Genomic DNA, 25,501 nt, shown 5'->3' on the forward strand with positions numbered 1-25,501 from the left:
GAATTAAAAATTCTCTTTCAATTCTTTTGTCCAGTTTTAAACATTTTTCAAGGACAATGCTCTCCACATTATGCTTATCTCATATTTAGTCCGTCGACCTCGTTTGCATTTACACATGTCACACAGTCAAAAGTGTCCTTCCTGTGCCTACGCCGGTGATAATGCCGGTTCTCAATGAATGTAAAGCGAGCAGAACAGAGAAGAGAGAGAGAGAGAGAGAGAGAGGAGAGAGACGGACGAAGAGTAAATGCACGTGCGAAGCCTAATGCAATAAAAGTTTGTCGAGTGGGTCGAAATGTATGCATTTGACCCGGTCAATCTCGTAACGCTACTGATCCTCTCCTTTCACTTCCCCTCTGACCATCTATCTTTTTCCACTTTATAGCCGCATAAGTGCAATTCGTGTCGATTGCGAGATCAATTTAATACAAATCATATCGCACATCCTCGTCTCGTCTGCTCGTCAACAACGGATATTTTAAGGAGACGTAAGCAAGGAAGACATAATTTAATCATATCGTTCATAAAGTCGTCGTAGAGTCTTCTTTCACGCGTAAACATAAACTTGCAGAAGTGAATACAAGTAGATATATATATATATATATATTTAAAAAAAGTTATTTTTATAAAATTATTTGTATAAAATTTGTGTACCATTTTCCCTGAAATATGAGGCACATGTATTAAGAGAAATTCTATTTCCACAGACCGACATTCCACGAATAATAAACGAAGAATAATCAAGAAATGTTAACGTAATGTCCAAGGTCTACGAACTTACGGCTTTATTGTGGAGATTTAATTGACCGGAAGGTCGACAATCCCAATCTCGAAACTACCACGAGCTACAGAATCGCGAACACAAGTTTGCTCCGCCGCAACCCCTTTTCTCTCTCTCTCTCTCTCTCTCTCTCACGATTTCGGTATCCCTTTCCGGTGCTTCTAACCAGGACCTATTTCTCCCTTCCTCGATTATTACGACGTGCCTGCCCTGCTCTTCTATTCGCTCTTCTACCCCGCTCCTTCTCAGCGCGCGAGGCGCGCACAAATGGAAAACGGATTGATTAATCGTAGTAATTACCGATCAGCCCCCGCTAATTAGATATCCGACTTCTGCCCACCCCAAGGCCCCCAGAGAGTTTCCTGCTGGAGGCGATGGTAGTAGTATCACCGCATCGAGGGGACTCTCTCCGAACCTTCGGCAGGGTTGATGGGAGACGTTGAGGGGGCGGATACACGGCAGGAGAATGACTAAATGAGATCGTTTGACGAAGTCAGCCAGCGAGTATCAAATGAACACATACCGCGTTATTTTATTATATATAGCGAATTAAATTATTGTATTTAAAATCATTACACATCATTTGGAATAGGTTGAAGGATATTCTACATTTTTTGGACAATATAACGGAATAAAAATATAATTTATTTAAAAAACGGAATCGAGTGTCGACGATATACACTCGGCGATCGGTAGATCGCAGTCTCTAAAATTCCAGAGAGTAACCGAAACCGAGCACGCTTACGCTTGATCGAGTCGAAAATCCTGAGACGCCCGTATAAGGTGCACCGACGCCATAAGAAAGCACCGCGAGGGATGATGGAACAACGCGATACGAGAGCGCAACGTCGTTGACTTATATTCTTCAGTGTCACCTGTCCTCGCAAACGCGCAAACGAGCCTCGTGGATTTTGATTCGCATCGCGAGTCCCGTTGGAACGCAGAAACATTCCTGAAATTCTCCAGGGATCGAGTCTTTCGATCGCTCACCAGATCGAACGATAACGATTTTCCAATTAGCTCGAGAGGTATATTTAGATGACAAACTTGGATTATACGGAATGATTCATTCTTTCAAAAGAGAGAACGTATGATAATTTCTAAACAAAATTTATTTCTAAAATAATTTTGATTAAAAAAAACATTCGAATATAATTTATAAACTTTTTTTAATTCGAGCGTATCTTCAGATTTCCGGCTGTAAAAGTATATCGCATTTCTTCTTAATTAATTGAGATACGTACGTACGCAAATTTTTTCCATTACAGTTAGATTATTCTCACGAGCAGAAATGAGATCGTCGCAGGCGATTCTCGAAAATCTACTGTGGAATAATCGCGGCAACTGAATAGGTAAGACGGTGAGTCTATCCTCGTTTCCCATAATAGCGTGCTTTCTTCCTCGACGACCTCATTTGCGGGAAATCGCTTCTATTCTCTATATCCTATGGGTAATCGAACGATCTGCAGCGAATCCGGATTTAGTTGACTTCAAACGCGAAGTTGCTTACTTGAAATGCAAACGATATAGCTTGCTTGCTGTCGTTTTCGAATACGTTTTCTCAACGATCGTGTGAGATCAAAAATAGGAAATTGCATGTGTATATTGCCATTCTTCTAATCTTTATAAATTAATTTAATCCGACGTAATCTCTATTACATCTGTAAATGACTCGCGAATATTTTTGTACATTTATCGCGATGACAAAACACATTTTAAATTCGTTGTCGATATTAATGATTAATCAACTTTGTGAATCTTATACGCGAATATTATTATAATGCCGATATCCCGTATGGCAGATCTTCGCGAAATATTTATCACCATGACGAAATACATTATCATACCTTTACACGTGCCGATGATTTATCATCCATCGTTCAGTTGCGCTGGACAAAGATCGTTTACAAAACGAATCACGACGTTTTTCGCGGAATACGCGCGCGAGATTAGGTCCGGTCCGGAGTGACGTTTAACGGCCGTTGCCTTATAAAATTGCGACATCCACGTCGTGCAACAATATTTGCAGAACGCGGACCGAAGGTGGGACAAGAGGCCACATGGCGGGAGAGGGGGATATTAACATCCGGTCGCGGGGATTTACGGCCCCATTCGCGTGGCTCCTGGGTCTCGAACGCGATTTTGTAAAACGAAATGTCTCGTTAGCAAGTCGCTTAACAGCCGAACGCATATATATACACGCATACGATACACGGAGGGGACGTCTCGTGGTTTTACAACGGTCTAAATTACCCCTACAACGTGCAGTTATGATGTTAACGAGTCGAAAAAGATCGCGAGAGCACCATTGAGTTGCTGTGCCTCGTAGAAAAAAATCCTTCCTTGATCGTTATTTCTTTAACATGATATAAGGGATATAAGGTACAAACAAAATTTTGACATCGCGCGTTTCACGTCATATATTTTTCATTCAGCATTCGCGGTAATAATTAAGGTAAAATCCGGTGAAATTATCTAGTCAAATTTCTCCTTTTACGAAAAAAAAAATTGTCACGTGTTGTTCGATGCAACAAGACACAGGATCGTAAAAAAACTATATTACGTAACGTAAATACGAATCGAGATGACAATTTGGGTGCGAGTTTCTGGTTAGGTGTCACAGAAATACGTTTTATCGTTTCATGCTTGGTTCGCCGAACACTTTTTTTATTCTCCCTTTAGCCGCGAAGCGGTAAATTTTGTCCGGTGATTAAGCGTCGTCTTGGAGACTTAAGCGAAATCGCTCTTCGTCTCCGTTAACATCGAAACCCTCTCAAGACACTGCGTCGCGGCGACGGTGCAGCTGTAAGTGATAAAATTATTTCGACCTCTGGTCTTAAATAGAGTAAATCACATCGCGAGACATCGTATGCGACGAAGAACCACGTCGAGGAGAAACAAAATTGAAACGAGACCGCTTAAAACGTATAGAATTATTTCTACGCGCAGGAAACCGCTTATCAGAAAGTGGACAGATATAGTTCATCGGGGATCGTAATTAATTCGTGCGCGAAACAGTACGAAGAAATACGGTTTTCAGCGAATGTCAGCACAATATTCGTCGACGGGAAATAAAGGCGATTCTCCGTCTATGTGCGTGTGCGGGGAAACGTAACGTAGTCGCGTTGATATAAACATCGAGGGAAATAAATGAGCGTAGTGATAAAATTATTTAGTTCGCGGCTTAAGTAACCTAAATTACGGCGTGCGATATACGCACTGTGCGTGAGGCGAAAAACGCGCGCGGTCAACGACGTTGGAAGCGGAGGAAGCGACGACGAGACAAACGGCCCGGGCGGATAAAATTATTTCGACCGCGGATTAAACGGGGCGAATCGTGCAGGTTCTACCGTTTGCGGCATAAAGTTGCGGTATATGCGCGCGGAAGAAAAATGTCGTCGAGGTTCCGCGAGTAGCGGCCGCGAAATAAACGGCCCGAGTGCCAGGCGAAGCCACCGAGGAGGAAGAGTAACTGGAGGTGGGCAAGAGCCGATAAATAACTTCTGGTTTATTAGCGAGATGCGTCGCGAGGAAGAGGCGGAGGGAGCGGTTAAATTAGCGAGAATATTAGCACACATTTGCGCCGTTCGCTGCCGGGGAATGACGCGCCCGAACATTAGTTCGCGATGGCTCTGCGAATAATTATTCTCAAACAAGAAGAAGATGGAGCTTTAGTTTTCAAGTAAGGAGATAATTGGCATTCCTGGAAGGGGCTGAAAATGATCGATTTAAGCATCCTTCGGCATCCTTTTCCCGCTATCGTAACACAATAAATTATTCGAATATTCACTCGCGACATACGCAATTTAAAGAGATGATGTGACTTCTTTCGTTTCGCAAGTATGCAATCTCTTGTACATGCCCGCGAGTAGTTTCTTCCCCACACTGGTCCTGTGTACGCGATTTTCAGGCGTAAGTTAGATAGAGGTATGCGCACGCTTGTGTGCGGAGGGTTACACACAGTAACAAGCTGGCAACGGTTCTAACTACTGTCCAGGTTGATATATGTGACGGAAAATTGTGGACGAAGAGAGGGAGAGAAAGAGAGATAGAGGAAGAAGAGAGAGAACGGGAAAGCATCTGTAGAGATGATGGTCGCCGGTCTCATCCTCGATGCACGTGGATGTATATTTCTCGGTTATTTTATTTACGAATTATTTCATTTGTCCTGCGCATTCTAATTAGAGAAGCTATTTCTAAGTCACCGTCTACCCTTCTCATCGTTGTCGTCGTCAACGTTGTAAGCAAAGCAATCCCTCTCCCTGTTCCCCTCTTTTTCTCCGCACGGCCATGCTCTAATTGCATTACGGAAACATGAGTTTCCCCGGCGAAATATATCACGAAACTTATCGCGCCGCGAAGAAATTGCCGCATGCATTGCACTTCGGCGCAAGTGCAAGCCTCGTAAGTCCGGAGTCCGCCTACGCGCGCCCCCTTATATACCTGCCCACCCACGCGAATCGTACATCACGACGCGCACTTTCGTCTCGGTATGCAAAAACGCGGGTGGTTTCCTCCCTCTCCCTCGCACCTTTTCTCGCTCGACGCGACTTCTTGCGAAAGAAGTTCGTATGCCAATACGCGAAGGAAAATGAAGACTGAGCGAACGTTTCAAGTTCCCCACCTGAGAAGCGAACGGAACTGCAAGTGGACATATAATTCACTCTCTTTCTTTTTTTCGGTCTTTCTCGAAATCTTGAACCTCATTTAACTTGTTTAAGGGTTCAATTCACAGAACAAAAGCTTTTCTCTATTTTGATTTTCTTTGGTTATCTTTGTTAAGTGCACACCAAAATGATAAATGACTTGTGATGGTTCATTGAAAATATTTTTCAAAGAACAGTACTCTGAATGAAGATATTTTCTAGAAGAAACTAGGTGAAGGCTTTGAAACATCTAGTTCTTCTGTGTATCTTTGCGAACAAACATTTCCGGTATTTTGTTATTCAAAGAACAAGCATAGAAATGTGAGAAGAATAATTGTTCAGGGCAAAAAGAGAGACATAATGTTTACCATCACATTTAAATTGAATAGCTGTTAGACATGTTAAAAGTTAGTAAAATTAAAATTGTTTTTAAATCTCGCTGTTTTTAAATCTCTACCCTAAAAATTTATTTCAGTTATTTACATAGGTAATTACTGTACAGATATCAAAATTTTCATCAAAATAAAATTTGCTTTTATTCGCATACGAGCTATTTGATGAGATGAAAATTTCACCAGACAAACATTCGAGGAATGCCGCGAGACTGGTTGAAAAGTAATGCGAACAAACACGCCGTTGCAAAATATTCCTCTGTTTTTCCAATCACGACGACGCAATTAGCGCCGTAATTAGCGCGGCGTTACGTGGGCGTTCGAGAACGCGATGAAAATAAATATAAACGACGCACGCGGACCGACTGAGCGGCGTCAACTTCGCGTGGTGGCCCTCCTTAAACTTGATTTGTGCTCAATTACCGCGGTCCTTCGCCGCCCTCGTGTCCTCCACGCGTTAGCAAAAGCCAAATGCGAGACGCGCGTTTGCGGGCGTCGCGACAATTTTATTTATACGCGACGCGAACGGAAAGACGAAAAAAAAGCGGAAAAGAAGGCGCGAGAAAAGGAGGAACCGGAGAAGCAAAGAAGACGTACTCCGTCGCCGATGCATCTCTGATACACATCACGGAGAAGAGTCGCGCAATTCGTTTCGCGTTTTATGTTATATCCGTTCACCTTTTTTCGCATCCCGAATCATCGCGGCGCGTCGTTTGGATTCTCCCCAGCGCGTGTACAGGCTCGTTCGATTCATCCCCGTGGAAAACGACGGTAACCTGGATTATTTCGATCTTCGCTCTCGCTAAAGTTAGCCGAAGAGATTACCGCGGCGCGACACGATTTCATCCACGACGAGAGAAAGAGGAGGAGGAAGAGGGAGAGCTCGGTGAGCTCGGGGGTTGCGGATTGCGACGCGACTACGTCGCTTAAATATCACGGTAAACAGGGCCCGATGTAATTCGGCGCAGGTGCCACGTGGAAACATCTATCAAGATAGCGAGATTGGGGGCGTGAGACACACAGCCCGTTTCCCTCGTCGAGAGAAAGGGCGGAAGGAGAGAGAGTTGGGGTGGATCAACTCGAAGAAACGGGGGATTTCCGCGGGACAGAGAAGGACTAAGCTTTCACGGGACGGCTCTACTCTACGTCGTCTTAACCCTTTCCAGCTAATACCGGATCGCAGGGAATTAACGGCCGCCGCGCGACGACGATCGTGTCTTCGAATACCTCTCCTCGAAGTAAGTGTGGTTGGCTGTCTAATAATTTACGAGCTCTGGAAATATCGCGCGCGGAATTGTCTCGCGGGGAGACTTTATCGAAAAACGATTGTCATCGCAAAAAGTATTTTAGAAATTCGATAAATTTTTAAAATATATAAAGCGTAGCTTTGCGATGGTGTACGTGTAAAGCGATATCAACGATTTACATGTTTTATAGCTAATAATAGATTGTAAACTTATATAGGGAATACGACGATGTTTAATGTCATGTATGTGTAATCATTTACAAGTGAGAATAAATACGCAAATATTCCGTCAGTTTATATCGAAAAACGATATTAAGAAAAGATTACGAGAATAAAAAATTATTAAAATGCGAAGAAACTCGCAAATATGTAGTTGAAATACATATTTCGCTATAATATAATCTACAAGCGTTGAAAATATCACGGTACTTTGCCTGGAAACTTTATCGTTGTTGCGCAATAAAGTAACGATTCGAAAACGCAATTTCACGACGGCCGGTAAGCGATTTGACGAGATTTCTGCGCTCGGGAATAATTAACTCGTGGTTGCGTAAGCAGGCTGTAAGACGAGAGACCCAAGACTCTGCGACAATGTGCGGCGAAATTCCACCTTAAGTGGAAACGCATACTTAAATTTATTATTACGACGCGTAATGGCCGCGAGCGGCGATTTTTATTAATTACCGCCATTACAGATATACCCGAGGACTACATTCCTGAATCCGTAAATTGTCAGCGTACCGAAGATGGCCGTAAAGTGTCAGTTATCTCTCTTGCGCGCGCGCCTGTCTCATCGTTTCTCTCGTCGTCGCTTTTAGACGCGCATCGGATTCGTTTCGTAATCCGCTTGTCTCGTTCGTATTCACCGAGAGATATCCCCGCGAACTACCTACACTAATGACGAGCGATTCGCGATGTGACAGTACCGGCGATTACGTTAACGGCCGTAAATATGCACCCCGCTCGTTAACGTAATCGCGCTGCACTTATCAGTCACACCTGCGACAACGGCGACGAGATATCTTCGCGAAATGTCCTCGAGAGTGAGAATACGAGCCTACCTATTTACCGGGTCGCCGGAATGTTAACGATCTCGAGACTGTAACAAGATGTTTTCCTCGCAAAGATCGAAATCTAATACTAACGAGAAAAGAACACCAAGATGGAAAAGAAGAATCGCGATCACATTATCATCAATTGCAAACGATTCGAATATCAATGATACGAAGAAATGGAAACTGACTAGCAATAAGACTTCTCGAAAGGAAAACGGAAAAGAGAATTGTCGAGCGTGCAGTCCCGACACTGACGGTCCAGATACGAAAATCGTAAAGTCGCTACATAATAGCGGCTAGTATAATATAATATTCAGCGCGAGGCACTTCGCGCCGAGATTAAAAGTGCATAAAGAGCGAGCGGCGCATAAACGTTTTACAAGCTCTTCACCTCTTCACAGCCGCGAGAGCTATACGAGCGAAATATTATTTTAAACGTTTCGCGTTACGCCAGAGCGCCTACGTTGCGTCGGTTCGTTCGACATTGTTAAGATGCGTTTGTATTATACGAGAGCGCAGAGCACGCGCACCTTCATTGTAATGCGAACGGATGATCGAGGGCGAACAAACTCGATTTTTCGAGCAAAAGCGTCTTTTACAACATAAACCTGCACAGTAAATCACAATATAAATTGTGTAATTCTTCGGAAGCAAGTTTTAACATTTTAATATTTTTTTTTTTTAATTTTATATTATCACTGTTACTTATATTACTGTAATGCTATTGCATTATATACTTGATATGATTTTTTTATTTTTGTGTCTAAATTGGAGCAAAAACAAATGAGAGAATGTGTCAATCATTCGATTGAAGGAAATAATAAAAAATATTTAAAAAATACATATTCTTGATTGTTGAAATTTATTATATTGAAGTGAATTACTCTTGGGTGCGAGCGAGTGAATTGTATGGGAAAATGCGCGATTCACATTATGCAAAATTACGTAACCCGATATTTCCGTTCAACGATGATGTTTCCGATTAGTCGTAAACGATTCCGGAATAAATTTCGTTTTATCGGAGACCGGGAATGATCTCTTCGCGGCGGTGTTAGTTCAGGCAGTGGGCTGAAATGAAAAGCGGAATTCAGCACGGATCCTGCTCTTTAATGACGGTATTTTATAACTCACTTGGATAAGAGCAAACGGCGATTTACATCTTTTTTATGGATACCTTTTACCTTCTCTGTTTCTCAATCTTATATACGTTATGAAACTGTTGCTCGCTTTTAGATGATACAATCTCGTTTTTACTTTCCTGTATTTCTCTAATAACCGACTATTTTCTAGTTATTCACGCAACACGCAATAAGAATCGCTCTTTCTTCTATTTATAAAAAATCATCATCATTAATTACATCGCGATCTCTTTTAACGCGATGGGAGACAAGAAACAATTAGTACTCTATCCGATTCTGTGTATAACTGTCTATTCAATTTTTTTTTTCTATATGGAGATGATAAAGATTCTATAAATTTCACAATACAAATACACACTCATCGAGATTACGCAATAGCTGCAATGCAAAACTGTCGATGACGCACGATATCGAAACGGATTAGAAGTCAGAAAACCGCTGTCGTTGCAATCTGCGCTCCTTTGCAATAGAGGGAGAAAGAGAAGGGGAAAATGGAAAGACACAAATTACGATAAATTTCGAAATTCAGCACGATCGTTCGACTCGTCTCTCGCTCGAACTCGCTGACACGTGTATGGCTATACTACATCGTTTGTATTCGCGTGATTGGCGCGCTGAAATAATCAGCTCGTTGCAACGTCAACGTGCGATTGCCGGGGTTCCGGTCGTGCACGCCTCGTTCCGTTTGATGTACGGGCGTAATTTCAGGGTGTCTGGAATTCGCATATGACACGTGCGACGTGCCGTATGATTCGACACCCGTCCGCCACTCTCATGCCCGCCGGTCTAGAAAAAGTTTCTCTCGCTTGGCATACATACACGACGAGCTTTCGATCGTCATATCGTTCGGGAAGACTCGATCTCGTGACCGATAAATAAATTTGTTTACACTCACGAGCACGCGAAAAGAGTCTGAACACACCCTATAAAATTCCCGATTATCGCGAGTTTCCCCGATGACAAATGTTCGGAATGAAATATATGTGCTTTATAGTTTTCAACACAATTTGTTTTATTCCGGTGGTGTATTTCAGATTTATCGAATCTTTTTTAATCGCAGATAATATTAAAGCTAACAAGCAAGATGAATTGAAAGTTAAAAGATTTTTTTATACGACCTTTTTCTAAACCAACAGGTATCTAATATTGAATATTTAAATGCGTATAAAATGTTGTAGAGATAATTTACTCACCAGTTGTTAACTTGAAGGATCGTCAACCCCGTGTCCTGTGCCAACTGTTTTTTCTGGTCTTCCGAGGGATATGGATGCTGCAAGCAGAAAGAATAAATCCGTTCCATTAACGATGAAATTGAGCATGAACGATCTCACGTACTTAAGTAACGATGCGAGAGCCAAGAAGACTCTCAGGCGTCAATTAGCGCGAAACTGCCGACGAGAGATCGCAATTATTAAATACTAACCCTGACAGAGCAGTTATGTTGAAGCGGAACAATTAGCGAACGAGTAAAACGCGCGGATAAAGAAAAAAAATTCCTCCTCTCACTCTGTCTCGCTCTCTACCATCGCTTCATCGTCTCGTTGACGAACGCGGGACTTTCAAACAATTTATCGAATGATTTATCGTGTATACCGAGGTAAGTACATAGAACAACACATAGTATGCCGCGCGCGGACTTTTATCTGCGCGACGATCCGCGTATTACAGGCATCGCATCGCGTCTGGATGCACCTGCGAAATATTATTTATTGCTGGTCAACAACAACAATAAAAAAACAGAGACACGGGAGAAGGAAGAGGAGAGGTTGCTGGAAGAGACAACGGCACGGCAAAAAGTTCCCGCTATGTATCGCGCGCGCTCGGACGACCGCATTTTATCGCGCGGTTGCATCGGCGCAGATGCGCTCGTGCTATGCCGAAACGACAATGCATCGGGGCCGGGGGTTCGTATTTTCTCTCCGTAAAAAAGAGACTTTACTAGATCAAAGAAATACGAAAATATTGACATAGGGAAAAAATCGATGAATAGGAAAAGTCGCTCGATTTCAAGTAATGCATTGACATCTTACTACTGATATTTCGCAAACAACAAAAAAATCAATTTATGATTAATAAAATTTTTTTCATGAAAATGTGACATTATGTTTCATATTGGAAAATAAATTATTGTGGTAAAAAAAATAAATCTGTTTATTTAAAAACAAATAGCGAAATATCAATACAAATCGATAATATATTATATTTTAAGTATACGTAAAAATAAATTTAATATTTTTTTTATACATATATAATGAGACAGAAAAAATGTCTCAAGTTGATTATCCTTCTTCGGGTTTACTAAATGAAATTCGAATAGATAAGTTATACGCTCGTCGGATATTCCATCGATCTTGCCACGCAGGCGTATAAATTCATGCAACATTCTAGCCGCTCATCCTGAGAAGTTACTGTGCGCATTAATATCACGCTCGCAACAAGAGCCGAATCTTTCGGATGTTATTACGTAGTCAACCCCGTTGCCAAGATTCTAAAAGATGTATGACACGCGTGCGATGTTGCACACTTGCATGCTACGTCAAATCCGGTATCTTTATACGCGTATAACATTAACCTTCGCAAAATTTAAGTGCTCCCTTTCGAATGCGTAGCATATAATGTCAAGTGCATCAACAAACTTTTGCCGAAATTTGCGATGATTAATCCAAAGAATATTTTTGAAGCTTAATCGAAAAACTTATATAAAAAATTGATAAATTAAATGCCTTTTTTTTACTTGAATGGATACAATCTTTTTCGCCATTGAATGACATACACGTTTCCCGAAGAGCGTTGAAAAAATTGTGCACGCGATGCACGGAAAACTTGCTGCCGGCGCTCAATTACATTACACCTAGCGAGACGTATTAATTTAGCCGACACAGCCACATCTCAATTTTAATCTCGCATTAACCGCAATTATGAAATTAGACGCACGTAATCGTCACAAGTAAATAGTCCGCCAACAGTTGCGTTCCCAGAGGAGACATTTCCTCCGTCTATCCGTTGTCTATCCACAACACGCGATGTAGCTACGTCGCTTAATTTCCTCGATATAAAAACACCAAACCCTTCGATTTGCATTAAAAAAATCATTTCAGCACATGCTGCGCTTTTTTCAATTTTTTAAGTAGCGATTCGCATTTTGGAGAGACATCTCATACGTGAAACATATAGAAGAGCGCATTCATTACGAAAACCCGATTATATATGTATACGTTGCATTATATTCGATATAAAATTCACCGTGCCCGATATCCACGCCAAATTATCGATCGACACGAAAGAAGAATCCGGTTGCGCATAAAAGCCTGCGGCTGCACCGCAAGCGAGCCGAGCAACCGCATCATATTTTTACATAATTAGCACGTGGCCTCCGCGGTATTATGTCCCCCCTCTTTTCTTCCGCGTCCCCGATCGTTACTTTTTGCCGAAGCCCGTGGTATTTTTGGAAACCATCCGCAGATCTATTCCCTGAACCCACGGCTCCCCTGCTCGCTCTTCAACCGGCGCTGTATCATGTTTCTTGGAGGCGAGCCACAGTATACATACATCAGAAGCGTGGCTCCATCCCCCACTCCCGCCTCTCCACCCTCCCCCTTCCACCCTCGGTACACCCCATTGTGCGCCGGTGTATATCCGATCCGAGCGATTCTTATCCTAATTAAATCGGCCGAGCGCATTGTCTGGGCGTAGAGTTTCCATCGGATCTCCGCGGATATCTAACGCCGCGTATAAAGCCACGTCGAGAGGTGGAGGAGGAGGAGGAGGAAGAGGAGGAGGATTGAGACGATCGCGCGGAACCCCACGAGAGTACGATCGATACGCGTTAAATTGCAGATTCGACGACGCGATCGACGTGCATGTACGTACACGCGGTGAGCCTCGAGTGAATATCGGCGACAGGTCGATTGGCAAGGTATACGACGCTTCATTCGATTATCGAGATTCGAATCGTCTATCGGTTAATTTCCCTTTACGTATAACGAGATGACTGATGAAAAGTTGCTGTATATATATATGCACGAGAATTCGTATCAATGTGTATCTCGTGTCTAAATGGTATAAACGATGTTACGTACATTTTGTTTTTACTTTTATTTAAAAGATACACGCACACGTACATGATTAATGAGCTACGTAAGCTTGCCGAGGAAAAATGATCAAGTTCGCGCAACAAACGTAATGTAATAACGATACGCCTGTCTCTCGCTCATCGAAACGTCATCGATCAATGATATATGAATTATGGAAATGTGCAATATTCGGTGAAGCGATACCGCAGTTTCCCTTTACGGCTCGCTTTCTCCAGAGATAAGTTGCTCGTGGGTTCGTTGGTGTATGCATAAAACAATCAAGATAATTGTCGAAGCTACGTGGGGACTGCCTGGCTGGCTGGCTTCCCACCCTTCGCGCGATTCGAGATAGTTGCTGGAAGCGAAGGAGGAAGTAGCGCTTGTGAGGAAGGGAGATGGAAAGCAGGAGCTATCCAATTACATTGAAAACAATAGTCTTAAGTGCTCGTGGCGGTCCGTTCTGGGCCACCCCCGACCCTGCGCCACCGATGCTTTTCCACCGAGGGTTTCCCGTTCCCTTCCCAGGGGCTGCGTTATGCCCGTGACGACGCGCACGTTTGACTTCAGAAAGATATTGCCTGCGGAATACTGCATAAGAGATAACATACTTTCCGTCCATTTCTCAGAGATGCTTTCCATTACACCCCGTGGCTGTAATTTTCAAATGCAAACCCTTCCACCTTCTTTCATATTACTTTATTATTTTCAATTATCTTAGTGTGGAATAAAACGTGTTAATTATTTTTTTAATGAGATTTATTTGTACGTATAAAATTACGACAATATTATCGATAGCATGTCTACGATGAAACAATTTGCTCGATTTTTATTCCTTCATCGAAAAACAAATCCTAGACACGAAGAAGAGACGACAAAGGGAGGCAAAAGCGACGAGAGAATGTATAAACGCGCTGTGCTGCGAGGACCGACGGCACGATTCGGTGGCCAAACAAGCGATAAAATGAAAATGAGCGGTAAAAAGACAATATGAAAACCATTTAGGTTCTCCCGAGAACTGGGGTAGGAACGAGCCAGGCGGAAGCGAGGCTAAGTGTGTAAATGAGTCCGTAGTTTAGCCCGATTGCCTCTAGACGACCCCTTTCCGCGGTGCGCTAACCTCATCCATGGCCCGCTACCCTGATAGCAGCACCGGCGTAGCTGAAATAACCGTAGTCTTCCTGAGGAGCAAACTGCTCCCTAAGACAATTCTCGAGACAATGAGATCGTTCGTAGCCCGAATTCAAATCAGTACAAATAGACGATGGATTAAATGTCTGTATTAGATGCGAGGCCATTTCCCGAATTGATAGCCATCCTGATGTTCCCGGGGCCATCTTCGGAATTATTCAATTACGCTACTAGATTGAATAATGCATCAATATAACACAGAATGCATCCTGATCTCTACTTGCAGTAATTTACGAAATAGAGATTACTAAAATTTTCAATATTCTCTATTGTATATAAAGTTATCTTTCTATATAAAAATCTACGCTCGATACGGCTTGTTACAGACAGAGATCCCTCGTCATCTTCCTCGTCTCAATCACGCTAGCCGCGCATCGCTCGGTGATCTCTACTCGCGAGTATGACAATTCGCTGGCGCATCGATTCAACGACGACGAGAACCGCGCGCGTGCTGCGTCAGATCGTCGATGTTGAAACGAGCGGATAGATGCACGCTGGAGCTATTCCCGGCCCCATGTCTCTTCGTGTCCTTCGTCGTTCCGGGATGTTATCCCGCGATAATCGGGGCTCTCCCGGTGCCGAATGACACGTCGATGACGACCACGCTGCTGACTCCGACTAACGAGCGGGGCGTTGGGGGCGTGGGAGCCACCAGAGATCGCGCCTCGTCATCACGCGCTTGGGGATCCCCTCTTCCGCCTTTCGTCCAGAGAATTCATGTCGAGAGGATGAGGTCGCGGAGTACGAGGAGGTCACTACGGGTGGCTACGTCGACTCCACATCATCCGATCATCGACCGATTGTGTGGATCGGACGACTACAGGGAGAAGGAGAGAGAAAGAGAAAATCGACCGATGTGATCCTTCGTGACTGGCGAGCTGATAAACGAAGGGTAAACGCGGTGAAATAAATGACGGTGGTCGCGATGCGGATTCGTCTTTGTCAGAATTGCGAGGGATTTAAAGCTACCTAGATGGGAGTCGCGCGCTCGCAGAAGTGCTGATTCCCAAGGTCGAAGTGGAAACGTCTTCGTCCCTGCGATGACTTCACGTCTAATTACCACGGAGAAGTGGGAGCCAACCAATTGTCACGAGTGAATTTCGCGTCGGGATTGCCCCGGCCGGTCGAATTGATGGGAGGGAAAGCGGGCTCTTTGGTGATGTGAAAATGAGAAGGAGGAAATGACGGATAAGCGAGAAAGAGGGGACGGATATAAAATAGACGACGTCAGCGCGTCAGTCATCCGTAATACCTTCATTCCGTTTGTCTTCCTCCATTGAGTTAGTAGGAAGTATACATACACACACACACACACACACATATATATATATATATATATATGTAAGATATTTCTATGAACGGGAGGAGGAGGAGGTGTAACTTCGTTACTGCCTCGGAGGTTATTCAATTTTGGCGTTAAAATCCTCTAATGTGCCGTTATTGCTTCGAGGGGACACGACGACCTCGCGGGGCAGTAATGGCTTGCCGCACGTCGAAAGAACTTCAACCAGATTCTCTTTAAGACGAAAAAATAGCCTGACATTGCGGTCGATTGACAAGGCTAACGAAAATATTCTGTGTAATTGGTTAATAAAAAAATATTTTAGCGCTTGCGTACTTTTAGCATCAAAAACTGTAACACGCTTCATATTAAAGTAGATACGAGTCAAAACAATTTTTCCATGCCATTTTTTAATTTTCTTCAAGAGTGTTTTTCTATGTTGTAATATTTTTATAATAGCATTGCGCGATTTTATATTCGTTGATATAATTAAAATCGTATTAAATTTTTCTTCCTTCTTTGACATGAAAAAACATTTGCCTCGTGTTTTATGCATATAAATCACATACGTAGAACATTGTTGCTAAAATATATATGTGCGACTTTATATTGTAAAATAAAAAAGGGATTTAAAATCTCACGCTTTTAACAGATTAAATTAAAGGATCAGTATTCGACCGTTTGTACGATTATAGATTAAGATCGAGCCAGATTTCTCATACGTGACGGACTATCCTGGAGGCAGAGAGTTCGCATTCTTTGTGTATAATTACAACCGAAACACAATGGAATGTATAAAGGTATGCGTGTGGACGCGCCTGCAGCTATATACCTACGTGTTATGCTTGAGAACGATACCAGATAAGCCGTGCCCAAAGATGGTATGCTGCCGACTGATGCCGACTCGTAATGGAACGCCAACCACACGGCAATGAGGACTCGACAAACGCGGAGTTCCATCTGCCAGATAGACATCGTCTCTCGACTTGCTTCGTCATTGCGGCGAAGTCTCGCGTTCGATATGCAGTCTCAGCTTATGTCCCTCAGATTCGTTTACTAACGACCGTAACATTTACTTCCGCGTTGATTTTATTTAAGTATAAAACAAAATCTGATACAATTAAAAATATCATATGTACTATATTTATTCAAGTGGCGAAAGAAAGATGCAAATTAATTATAAAATACACGTTGCAAATAGCACTGAATATTTTTAAAATTAATTAAAATTAATCTTGCAAAGATGTGCATCGCTTTATTCTTTACACACACACACACACAACTCGTATCGTAAAATAAATAAAACTGATTCAATCGCGCGCAATAAATAGCGTACTTTAAATGTTGAACGTGTACACAAAGTGCCAAAAATATCGACAACAAGCAGAAAGCCGATACCGTCGGGCGACGCGTGGCATTTTTCATGGCGATCGCCGATACAAGGCTCAAGGACAACCCCGAAGGCAGCGCGTTTGCCAACATCGAGTCCTCGGGAGTCTATAGCTGGACGATTCTGCTGGAAATCGATGCTGACGAGCGAATTGGTACGGCGACCTGCGGGGCGTGGTCGAGCCGGGTCTCTGTGACACGGCCACCTCAATCACCGTGCGACGCCCAAACCTGTCATTATCACGCGACCCTGTCTACCATGGGATCTACGCGTACGCGTACGCACGTACAGGCCGATACGCGCGTATGTGATCGTGTGCCAGGTCCCGCGCACTATCAAACCGCGTGATCCAGCGGATCACAAGGAACACACGTCAAGGGCGTCGGGCCGAGGGGGTTGTGCAGACTCGTTGATCACCTCCTTGTCGCAGTACACGGACACACCCCCGTCATTGTGTCCTTCGAGGTAGCGCGACGCCCGGAGAGAAGGAGAAGGTGATTCCTTCCTTCGCAGGAAGATTCAATCGTCCGCAGGTCCGATGACCGTTGACCTCGGCTAGTGACCCAACTTTGTCTCCCAATTTCATTGATTAAGCCTCGCTCTCGCCCGCTGAAAGCGTCATGCGCTACCCGCGACCCCGCACGAACTCAACTGATTGGACCGTGCTAATGAAACGGCTGCTTCTAACCCTGGCCTAATCTCACGTGTGAGATAACAGCTTGCGGAGAATCGGGTACGCGATTAAGCTATTATTTTTAGCAAAAATCTTGCTACAAAATAATCTCACTATTATACATATACGTATATACATGTAAGAAATTTTTAAGTGAACTTTTCGTTAAAATTCTTACAGTGTTATTTTAATCACGATAAAGATTCACAATCAGAGCAAGAAGACATCGAATTAGCTTCAGACATCCGCGTCATGTCACAAAATTAGCAAGATCACGAGCAGCCTCTGTTCTCTCTCTCTCTCTCTCTCTTTCTCTCTCTCATTTTGACTCCGAATGCGAACGTTATTCCCAACATCGTCGATCGCTATTATTACCATTCCTGTCACTTCGCAGTCAATGTTTGAAGACCGTATCGAATTCTCGCTGTTAATGAGAGGCGGGCGGAATTATTGACAAGAATCCAAGCTCGCTCGAATCTCACCCTACCTTCCATTCGACGTGCCGCACGTCAATCGGTACCAAACGCGCCTCGTGACTTGTGGGAATCGGGATAATTATAACGTTTCCGCCGAGTTTAGATACGGGGAGGGAGGAGCGGGCGTAATGGTGGAACCTCCTTCTCTTCCTAGGGACCCCTCGGGCGGCAATTCTACGCTCACGCTCGCGCCGCGCTACCCGGCAATCATCCCCAGTCAGTCTTTCAGTCAGTTCCGTTGCTATTTAATTATCCATTTAAAGCGTGTAATCTTCCTCTACGCGGCACCGATTCACTCGTGCCGGTCATCTCCCGGACGAGAGACAACGAGAACGATGATGACGTCGTGCTCGAGCACAAAGGTCTCGAGAAAGCGCAACTTTCAACCAACCGCGTGGCGATACGCGATAAAAATGTATGAGAACTTACAAAGAGTCTTTGACTTTAATTCTCGAAATATATATACAGTTGTTAATTTTCTCTTCTAATTATTTCTGCAATTATTATCATTTGAGAGAAAAACCTATTATTTGTTAATAAAAAAAATGATAAAACTTTCAATGCGATTTAGTTGATGACAATAGCAAGATAATCAGTTGACAAAAACTATAGTGAAAACATCCTATATATTTGACACAAGAAGAAATGTTTTGTACGTTTGCTTCGATAAGAAGAGATCGTGGACAAGAGACCACAACGGAGAAAGTTGAATTTAGACTGCTGCAGAAAAGCGTGGGAGTGCACCGTATATATGTCGATCCTGTGGGACGCGAATAGCCGTCCTCGTCGTTACCGGTATCGGTAACAAGGATACGCTTCGTATGGAGAGCCATTTTATTCGAAGGTTTACTGTCATGGTACGAGTTCGGCGCGGAGTAAAGTTGGCGTGAGATGAGGATTAGAGAATCACCGTGAATCGCGAAATCCTTTTTACAAACGAAGCATTTGAGACCGTCTCTATAGACTCTAATTTATTTTAAAAAAATTATTAACATGAAAATTCAATGAATGTTAAAGATAACTGTTAAATTTTATTCATTTCGAATTGTGTTTTCTGATGTAAAAGAAAAGACGAAATTTCGTGCCTTCTGGTCGAAAAAGTAACGTAATGCGTGAAACGTCGCTTGATCGCCCCTTTGTCATTTGAGCAGAGCTATGCATAGCTTCCGGAGAACACGCTCCCAGATCGTCTTCCTTTCTATACCCTCTAGCCGACATAGGGGCGTATAAACGAAATAGCTGTTAGGTGATATTGGGATACGACGTGTGTTGCGGGGGCATCGATATATATTTTTCCTCGTCGTTCTCTTACCCATCCAGGAGCGTAGGTGGCTGGTTTCACTACTCGCGCTCGCTTCTCGTAGATGGAAGGGTGGAAGAGGCGACCCTTCCGCGTTTAGTGTCAATTTATTCGGGATTCCCGAGATTCCCGAGGCTTTACCGCGCGCGATCAGCCTCGCCCGTTTGCATAATATTGTATTTATTTCGTCTTGTAACCTCGTACACGCGTCCCGCATCGCCGGCGTCGTCCTTTTTCCCTTCCCATCGTCTCTTTTTGGTTTCTTCTCGCCTACAAGTCCTTGTACACGCACGAATGGCGTCGGTAGGAGAAGACTTGGTTTAGTTCCCAGCTTTCGCACGAATGGCGTCATATATGCGAACCTGAAATGGGCTATACGGGTTACAAGAAAATCCACGACGGTGCCCTTCCCACTCAGACACCTTCTTTCCCCGCTCGCTCTCGGGTAATTTCCTAACATTCTCTCTTGTTGCGCGTTCAAACTATTGAACTAGCGTATTTCAGTTTTTCGTTTACGCAATCGCAAAGTTACCTAAATTATATGCGCTTGTAGAAAAAAAGTTTTTCATTTGTAATGCATTACAAACTGTACGATGACACAAACGAATTTAATCTTCGCGATAGGGAAACGAATTTTCATTGATCGTTGATTAGCATTATGTATCGTGCCTCGAGGACATTAACCTATTATTGTAACGTGGTGCAGCAGAAGCAGAACGTACTCGAAAAGACACCTACATGGTAATGTAAATGTGATTGGCCGAGACACCGCACTGGCCGGAATTATTGAAAGCGAGGCAATAGCGCTGCCTCAACGATAAAGAAAGGCAGGGGGCGGCCGTTATCGCTGCTCGTTTCATGAATAAGCACGCGACATTCGTATCCAGTATGCGAGGAGCGGCCAAGTTCGATAAGGCGAATCGCCAAAGTAGACTGGCGTGTTATCGGTCGTATCGCCTCGGCATGCCACATTAATTTAAATACTTAGTTGCATACCGTCGAGTCGCACAAAAAAATCCGTTAGGTCTTTATATTATTGTAGAATTGCATCCTTGACAAATAAAATTTGATTCGCGACAAATAATTTCGTTTTTGCCGTATCTAATTAACAATAGATAATATATAACGAGGATAGATCCACATGAAAAACAGTTTACTCTATTCTTGTTATCGCGTGAATCTCCGGTAAAATGTTCGCGATAAGAGACGCGTGTGCCCTAACGAACAGCGAGCGGAATTATGCAAATTGCACGCACGTCCTCGATGATCGGTATCACCAGCACACAACAGCGGTGGAAAGTAGCGACCATAAGTCCCCATAAAAATATTACAGTGTAACACGATCCATTCAGTGAACGCGATCAAAAGCGATAATACTTGCTCCTTACACGATACGCCGTCGTAAAATTTGTGACATTCGATATCAGGCTAATTCTGCGTGTGTCGAATTATATCCGAACGCGAGAGAAACGAAAATGAATATATATATATATATATATATAAATAATCTACACGCGATGGAATTATTCGCGGAATAATTCTTTGGCGACGCGCAGTCGATATTGATTGATTTTATAGCGGCACGTCAAAAATATTTGTCGATACCGTCGAGAATCGCGTCCAAAAAATGTAATTAACAGCTGCTCGGGGCACGCATTGATTTAACGAGATTTTCTTTATATCCCGCGAGGTAAATCACTTTTCCCGCCCGAGCATAAAGTACCGGCGCGGTCGACATTCGCAATCATAAAATACAATATTCATAATGAGGACGTCAGTCAGAGAGGTGCGGACGAATTGACGGAGGTTGCTGCACGGACGAATGGCCGATTGCAGCGCGGGGTAGCGGCGGGAGGGAAGGGGGAAGGAGTGAGGGTGAGGGTGGCGGTGTCGACGGCGGTGGCGAGATGGTGGTGCTGGTGGCGGCGGTGATGGTGGCGGTGGTGCATCGATAACCCGCGCGTCGAAGAGTTTGAGTGATTGACGCGATCGGATGGAACAGATCGTGATGCACGCGGAGAAAAGTGTTGACCGCTCGTTCCGGGCGAACATACGTATGGCAGCCGACCCATTGACAGGTGCATAACGCTTTCAAACAAATAGGAACAAATTCCCGTCTCTCTCTCTTTCTCCCTTTCTCTGTTTCTCGCGTACGTATCAAAATGCATTTTTAAAGCTTACCGGTGTACGGCAATAAATATCAACAAACGAGTATCCCCTAGGCTATAAATAAAATCTATGTATTTTTAAAATCCTTCTCTTTTTGGTTTTCATATATGTATATACACGTAGACACAACGCCTATTGGAGATATTTTGCCATCGCAGGTAAGTCCGACGTATTTCGTCGCTGCGCATTTCGCCAGGCGTCCATTTCCGAATGTGCAGAACTTTTTTCCGCGATACGTTGGCATCTGACGCGATATTTGCGCAACGCGGAATTTTTTTCAAAAAAATAAAATAAAATAAAATAAAAAAAGGAGAAACGAAAAATAGGGGAAAAAACACCCAACGCGCCCAACGCTTTTCCACGTCGTAACAGAATGAAAGCACTAAACGCGCGATAGCCAGCAACAACACGAACGCGTGTACCCATTATGGCATAATATCGATAATAAACTTTTTCAACGCTCTCTCTCGAGCGGCGAATATTTTTCTGCGTTGACTCATCGACGATTCGTACACGGCACCCGCGATGAACGCGATTACATCATTACAAACGCGACAACTTACGGCTACATTGAAAAATTTCTCTCCATAATCGAAATCCATCTAATTCTTTAAGAGCTAATGAAACGCCACGTGTTCTCTGGCAAGATAAAATGATTACGATACTCAGTCTTTCACTTTAACGATTCCTGTACGGTCGACCAATCTTTCCGAGCACATTTCCATTTCAAATTTAGGTCGCTACGATTCTTAATCGACGCGCATCATCTTATCGGGAATCTCGAGAGCGTCTCTTGACGTCGCCTTCGGCCGTGACAAATGGTCACTTCCGGTCGAAACGCGATAAACGAAGTCGTACGCATTCTGTACGCTTGGACAATTGATCCATCAGGCTGAGCGTAAGCCGTAACGTAGCACCTGTACATCGTGTACGGTGCAGCGTGGCCAATGGCGGATGCAACGCGAGTCTGCTCGGACAGGTGATTGTCAGTGCTTCAGGCGGCGCCTCGAGATCTTCATAGACTATCGTCCGCGCGAAGTCATCAAAAACGCGAATCTGAATATATAACGCAACAGCAATATATAACGATCGAGATTGAAATCTCGATTATACCTCTGGAAGTAAGGGGTGCGTAATAATTGACAAAAAAGTATATTTATTTGAACATCCAAACTTATTTACGAGACATTAAGTGCATTTTTCAAAGATGCTGTAACATCACGTCGATATTGATTAATTACACGTTACTTTTTTTTTTTTTTTTTTAGAATTAAAGCGAAGTAGATGCGCCGCGTTAATAAAGGTATAATCAAAACTCTCGATAGAGCGAATTGGAATTACAAAATCCGCATTGGCGGTGCGCGCGTGTTTACCTTGTATACGTTTGATAGCTCCGGCCGATTTTACTACATGCAACGTCAAACATTTCCGGGTGATGCGCATCGCGCGTGGCATAAAAATGACAGCTCATTGGATTTTACGAACCGGCCCCACGGCCGCATTGCACCGGCGGCGTACCGGCGCGATACAAACAGCCCGTTGCGCCGGTGATTTTCATCGCCGTAATAATGCGTTTATCGGCATTCCCGCGCGCCCAGTCGATCACTCCGATGAAACCTATTCCCGGCGAATAAGCGAGCCACGTCCACGCCCTTTTATCGTTAACGCGCCAAAAATACCTCTTTTTTTTAGTACGGAATAAATTAACTTTTACTCAATCAAGCATATTTTTCAGCACGAAGAACATATTTCAAATGGTTATTGCATTGGATCGTATTGACCGGGTATAAGTATTGAAATTTATATACCGCGTCGAATATACATATATATCGTGATATCGCGTGGTAAACGCAATATATTCATTTGAATCGCGGTTGAATGTCCAAATATTTTAAAGTCGATCAATTATGTTGAAACGTAAACGGTATAAAAATTATAAATGGTAGTAATTGAAAATTATAGAGACACTTTCGGAGACTAACATTCACCAATTACTTCGTACTAGGACGAGCGGATAATTTTCAGCAGAATTAAATTTCTAGACGTAATCTAACGAATAATGGAGAATTAAATGTCGTTGCTTCATCTCGAATCGGATTAAACGACGAGCCGATTAAGAGACTCGTTAAGATACTGTTTCCTCACGTTGAACGTCAGAAATTTTACCTATATACAACGCCTTCGTTTCGTATAAGACTACGCGAAAGTATAACGAGTGTATAACTTACAGGTCGTTCCCCTCTCATTTCGCCCGATAGCATAAATTATGAACTCGGCAGTGTAAGTTTTCGAGCGTGCGTTGGTTCGCACGCGATCGATCGCGGCAATGCCGACAATGGCGTTCCATCCGTTGTGAGAAACAAAGGACTCGAAAAAGGCAAGAGGAAGAAGAGGAACGAGCCACCAGGGCGCGCATCGCAAAAGGAAGTCGATCATTTCGCGGATCCGCTCGCCGCGGTCAATTAAGTTGGTAAAATTTCGCCGCGGAAACGGCGCGCGATTCACCGGCGCCATCGAGTGTCATCACTCTCACCTTCCCTCTTTCTCTCTCACTCTCTTTCGCATCGGAGGGCATCGTCGTCGTCATCGTGGGCGATTTCAGGGGGCAAAAAGGGGACCCGTTGACGGCGTCATTATCGTTATTTAATATCCCGGTCATTAGCGCGTCCCGCCGTGCCACTCGAGAGTGTTGTTTATGTACTCATCCTCTGGGTTCTCTCCCTCTAAGAGAGTTCGCCGCGTCGAGCCTGAGATTGTTCCTACGAGTTTTTGCAACGGCGCTTTGAAGTCTCTCTTCGAGTGCACGCATCTCGCGAGGATGCGCGAATTAATAGACGGCAGCGCGCGATTCTGCCGAAAGCACGACGGATTAATTATTGTATCCTGCTGCGACTGTATTCGCGATTTCACGGAGAAGTTATGTATCGATTATTCGCACGGTACCGATGTTAAAAAAAAATGTCCGAGTAACGCGAAAAGGAGCGATTGTACACGTAAGAATCCGCGGCGCCGCTGGTACAAAGGATCTGAGAAAAAAGCAGAAGGTATCCCCGTCGTGCTACGAAGTAGAATCGAAATGACCAGACAAAAAAATGAATGAAACGAGCGAAATGTGCTGTATATCGTGTAAAAGAGAGCTGCTGTATTTTCGCGATCAAACGCATGTAACGTCGCGGCAGTGCCTTACAAATAAATATTGCACGTCCAAATGTTGACGTTAAATTTTTATTATGGAGAAATCGTACGACGCGCGTATATATATATTTATTTCGAATTCTCGTTGGTAGTTTACCGCGCTGCAGCAATAAACTACCGAGTATGAACGCTTTCAAGGACCACCAGATGCATAATGCATGAATACGTACGTAATTTCGATACGAGCGATATAAAGTGGGTTAATTAAAGCCGCGGGGGAAACGATGTAACGAATGAGTTAAATTAAAAATTCCAAAATTCCCGAACCGACCGAGCTGCAACGTACATTCGAACGAATGATTCAGGATACGTCGCAACTGGAACATTAATAGGTAACGGAGATAATGAGTGTATAATGAAAAATGGTCATTGCAAAACCATTAGCAGACGCGGCGATAAATTTTACAGCGTTCGGATCATACATTATCGCGTATTGTAGATTGGCAGTTTTCGAAAGCGATCTGTGGAGTATCAAGTATATACGATCCCGAGAAAA

General features: G+C 43.5%; 1 protein-coding gene across 1 annotated transcript in view; it reads right to left on the reverse strand.

Annotated features, from left to right (window-relative positions):
* Positions 1-25,501, reverse strand: part of LOC146723417 (homeobox protein homothorax-like) — a 199,432-nt gene that overhangs the window by 82,427 nt on the left and 91,504 nt on the right. The window contains exon 4 of the mRNA XM_085481965.1: positions 10,453-10,529. Within this exon, the coding sequence (XP_085338091.1) occupies positions 10,453-10,529 (77 nt within the window). The remainder of the gene's footprint in view (positions 1-10,452; positions 10,530-25,501) is intronic.

This window comes from Nylanderia fulva, unplaced genomic scaffold, assembly GCF_048542155.1.
Source record: "Nylanderia fulva isolate GAGA-0341 unplaced genomic scaffold, ASM4854215v1 Scaffold2, whole genome shotgun sequence".
NCBI classification, from domain to species: domain Eukaryota; kingdom Metazoa; phylum Arthropoda; class Insecta; order Hymenoptera; family Formicidae; genus Nylanderia; species Nylanderia fulva.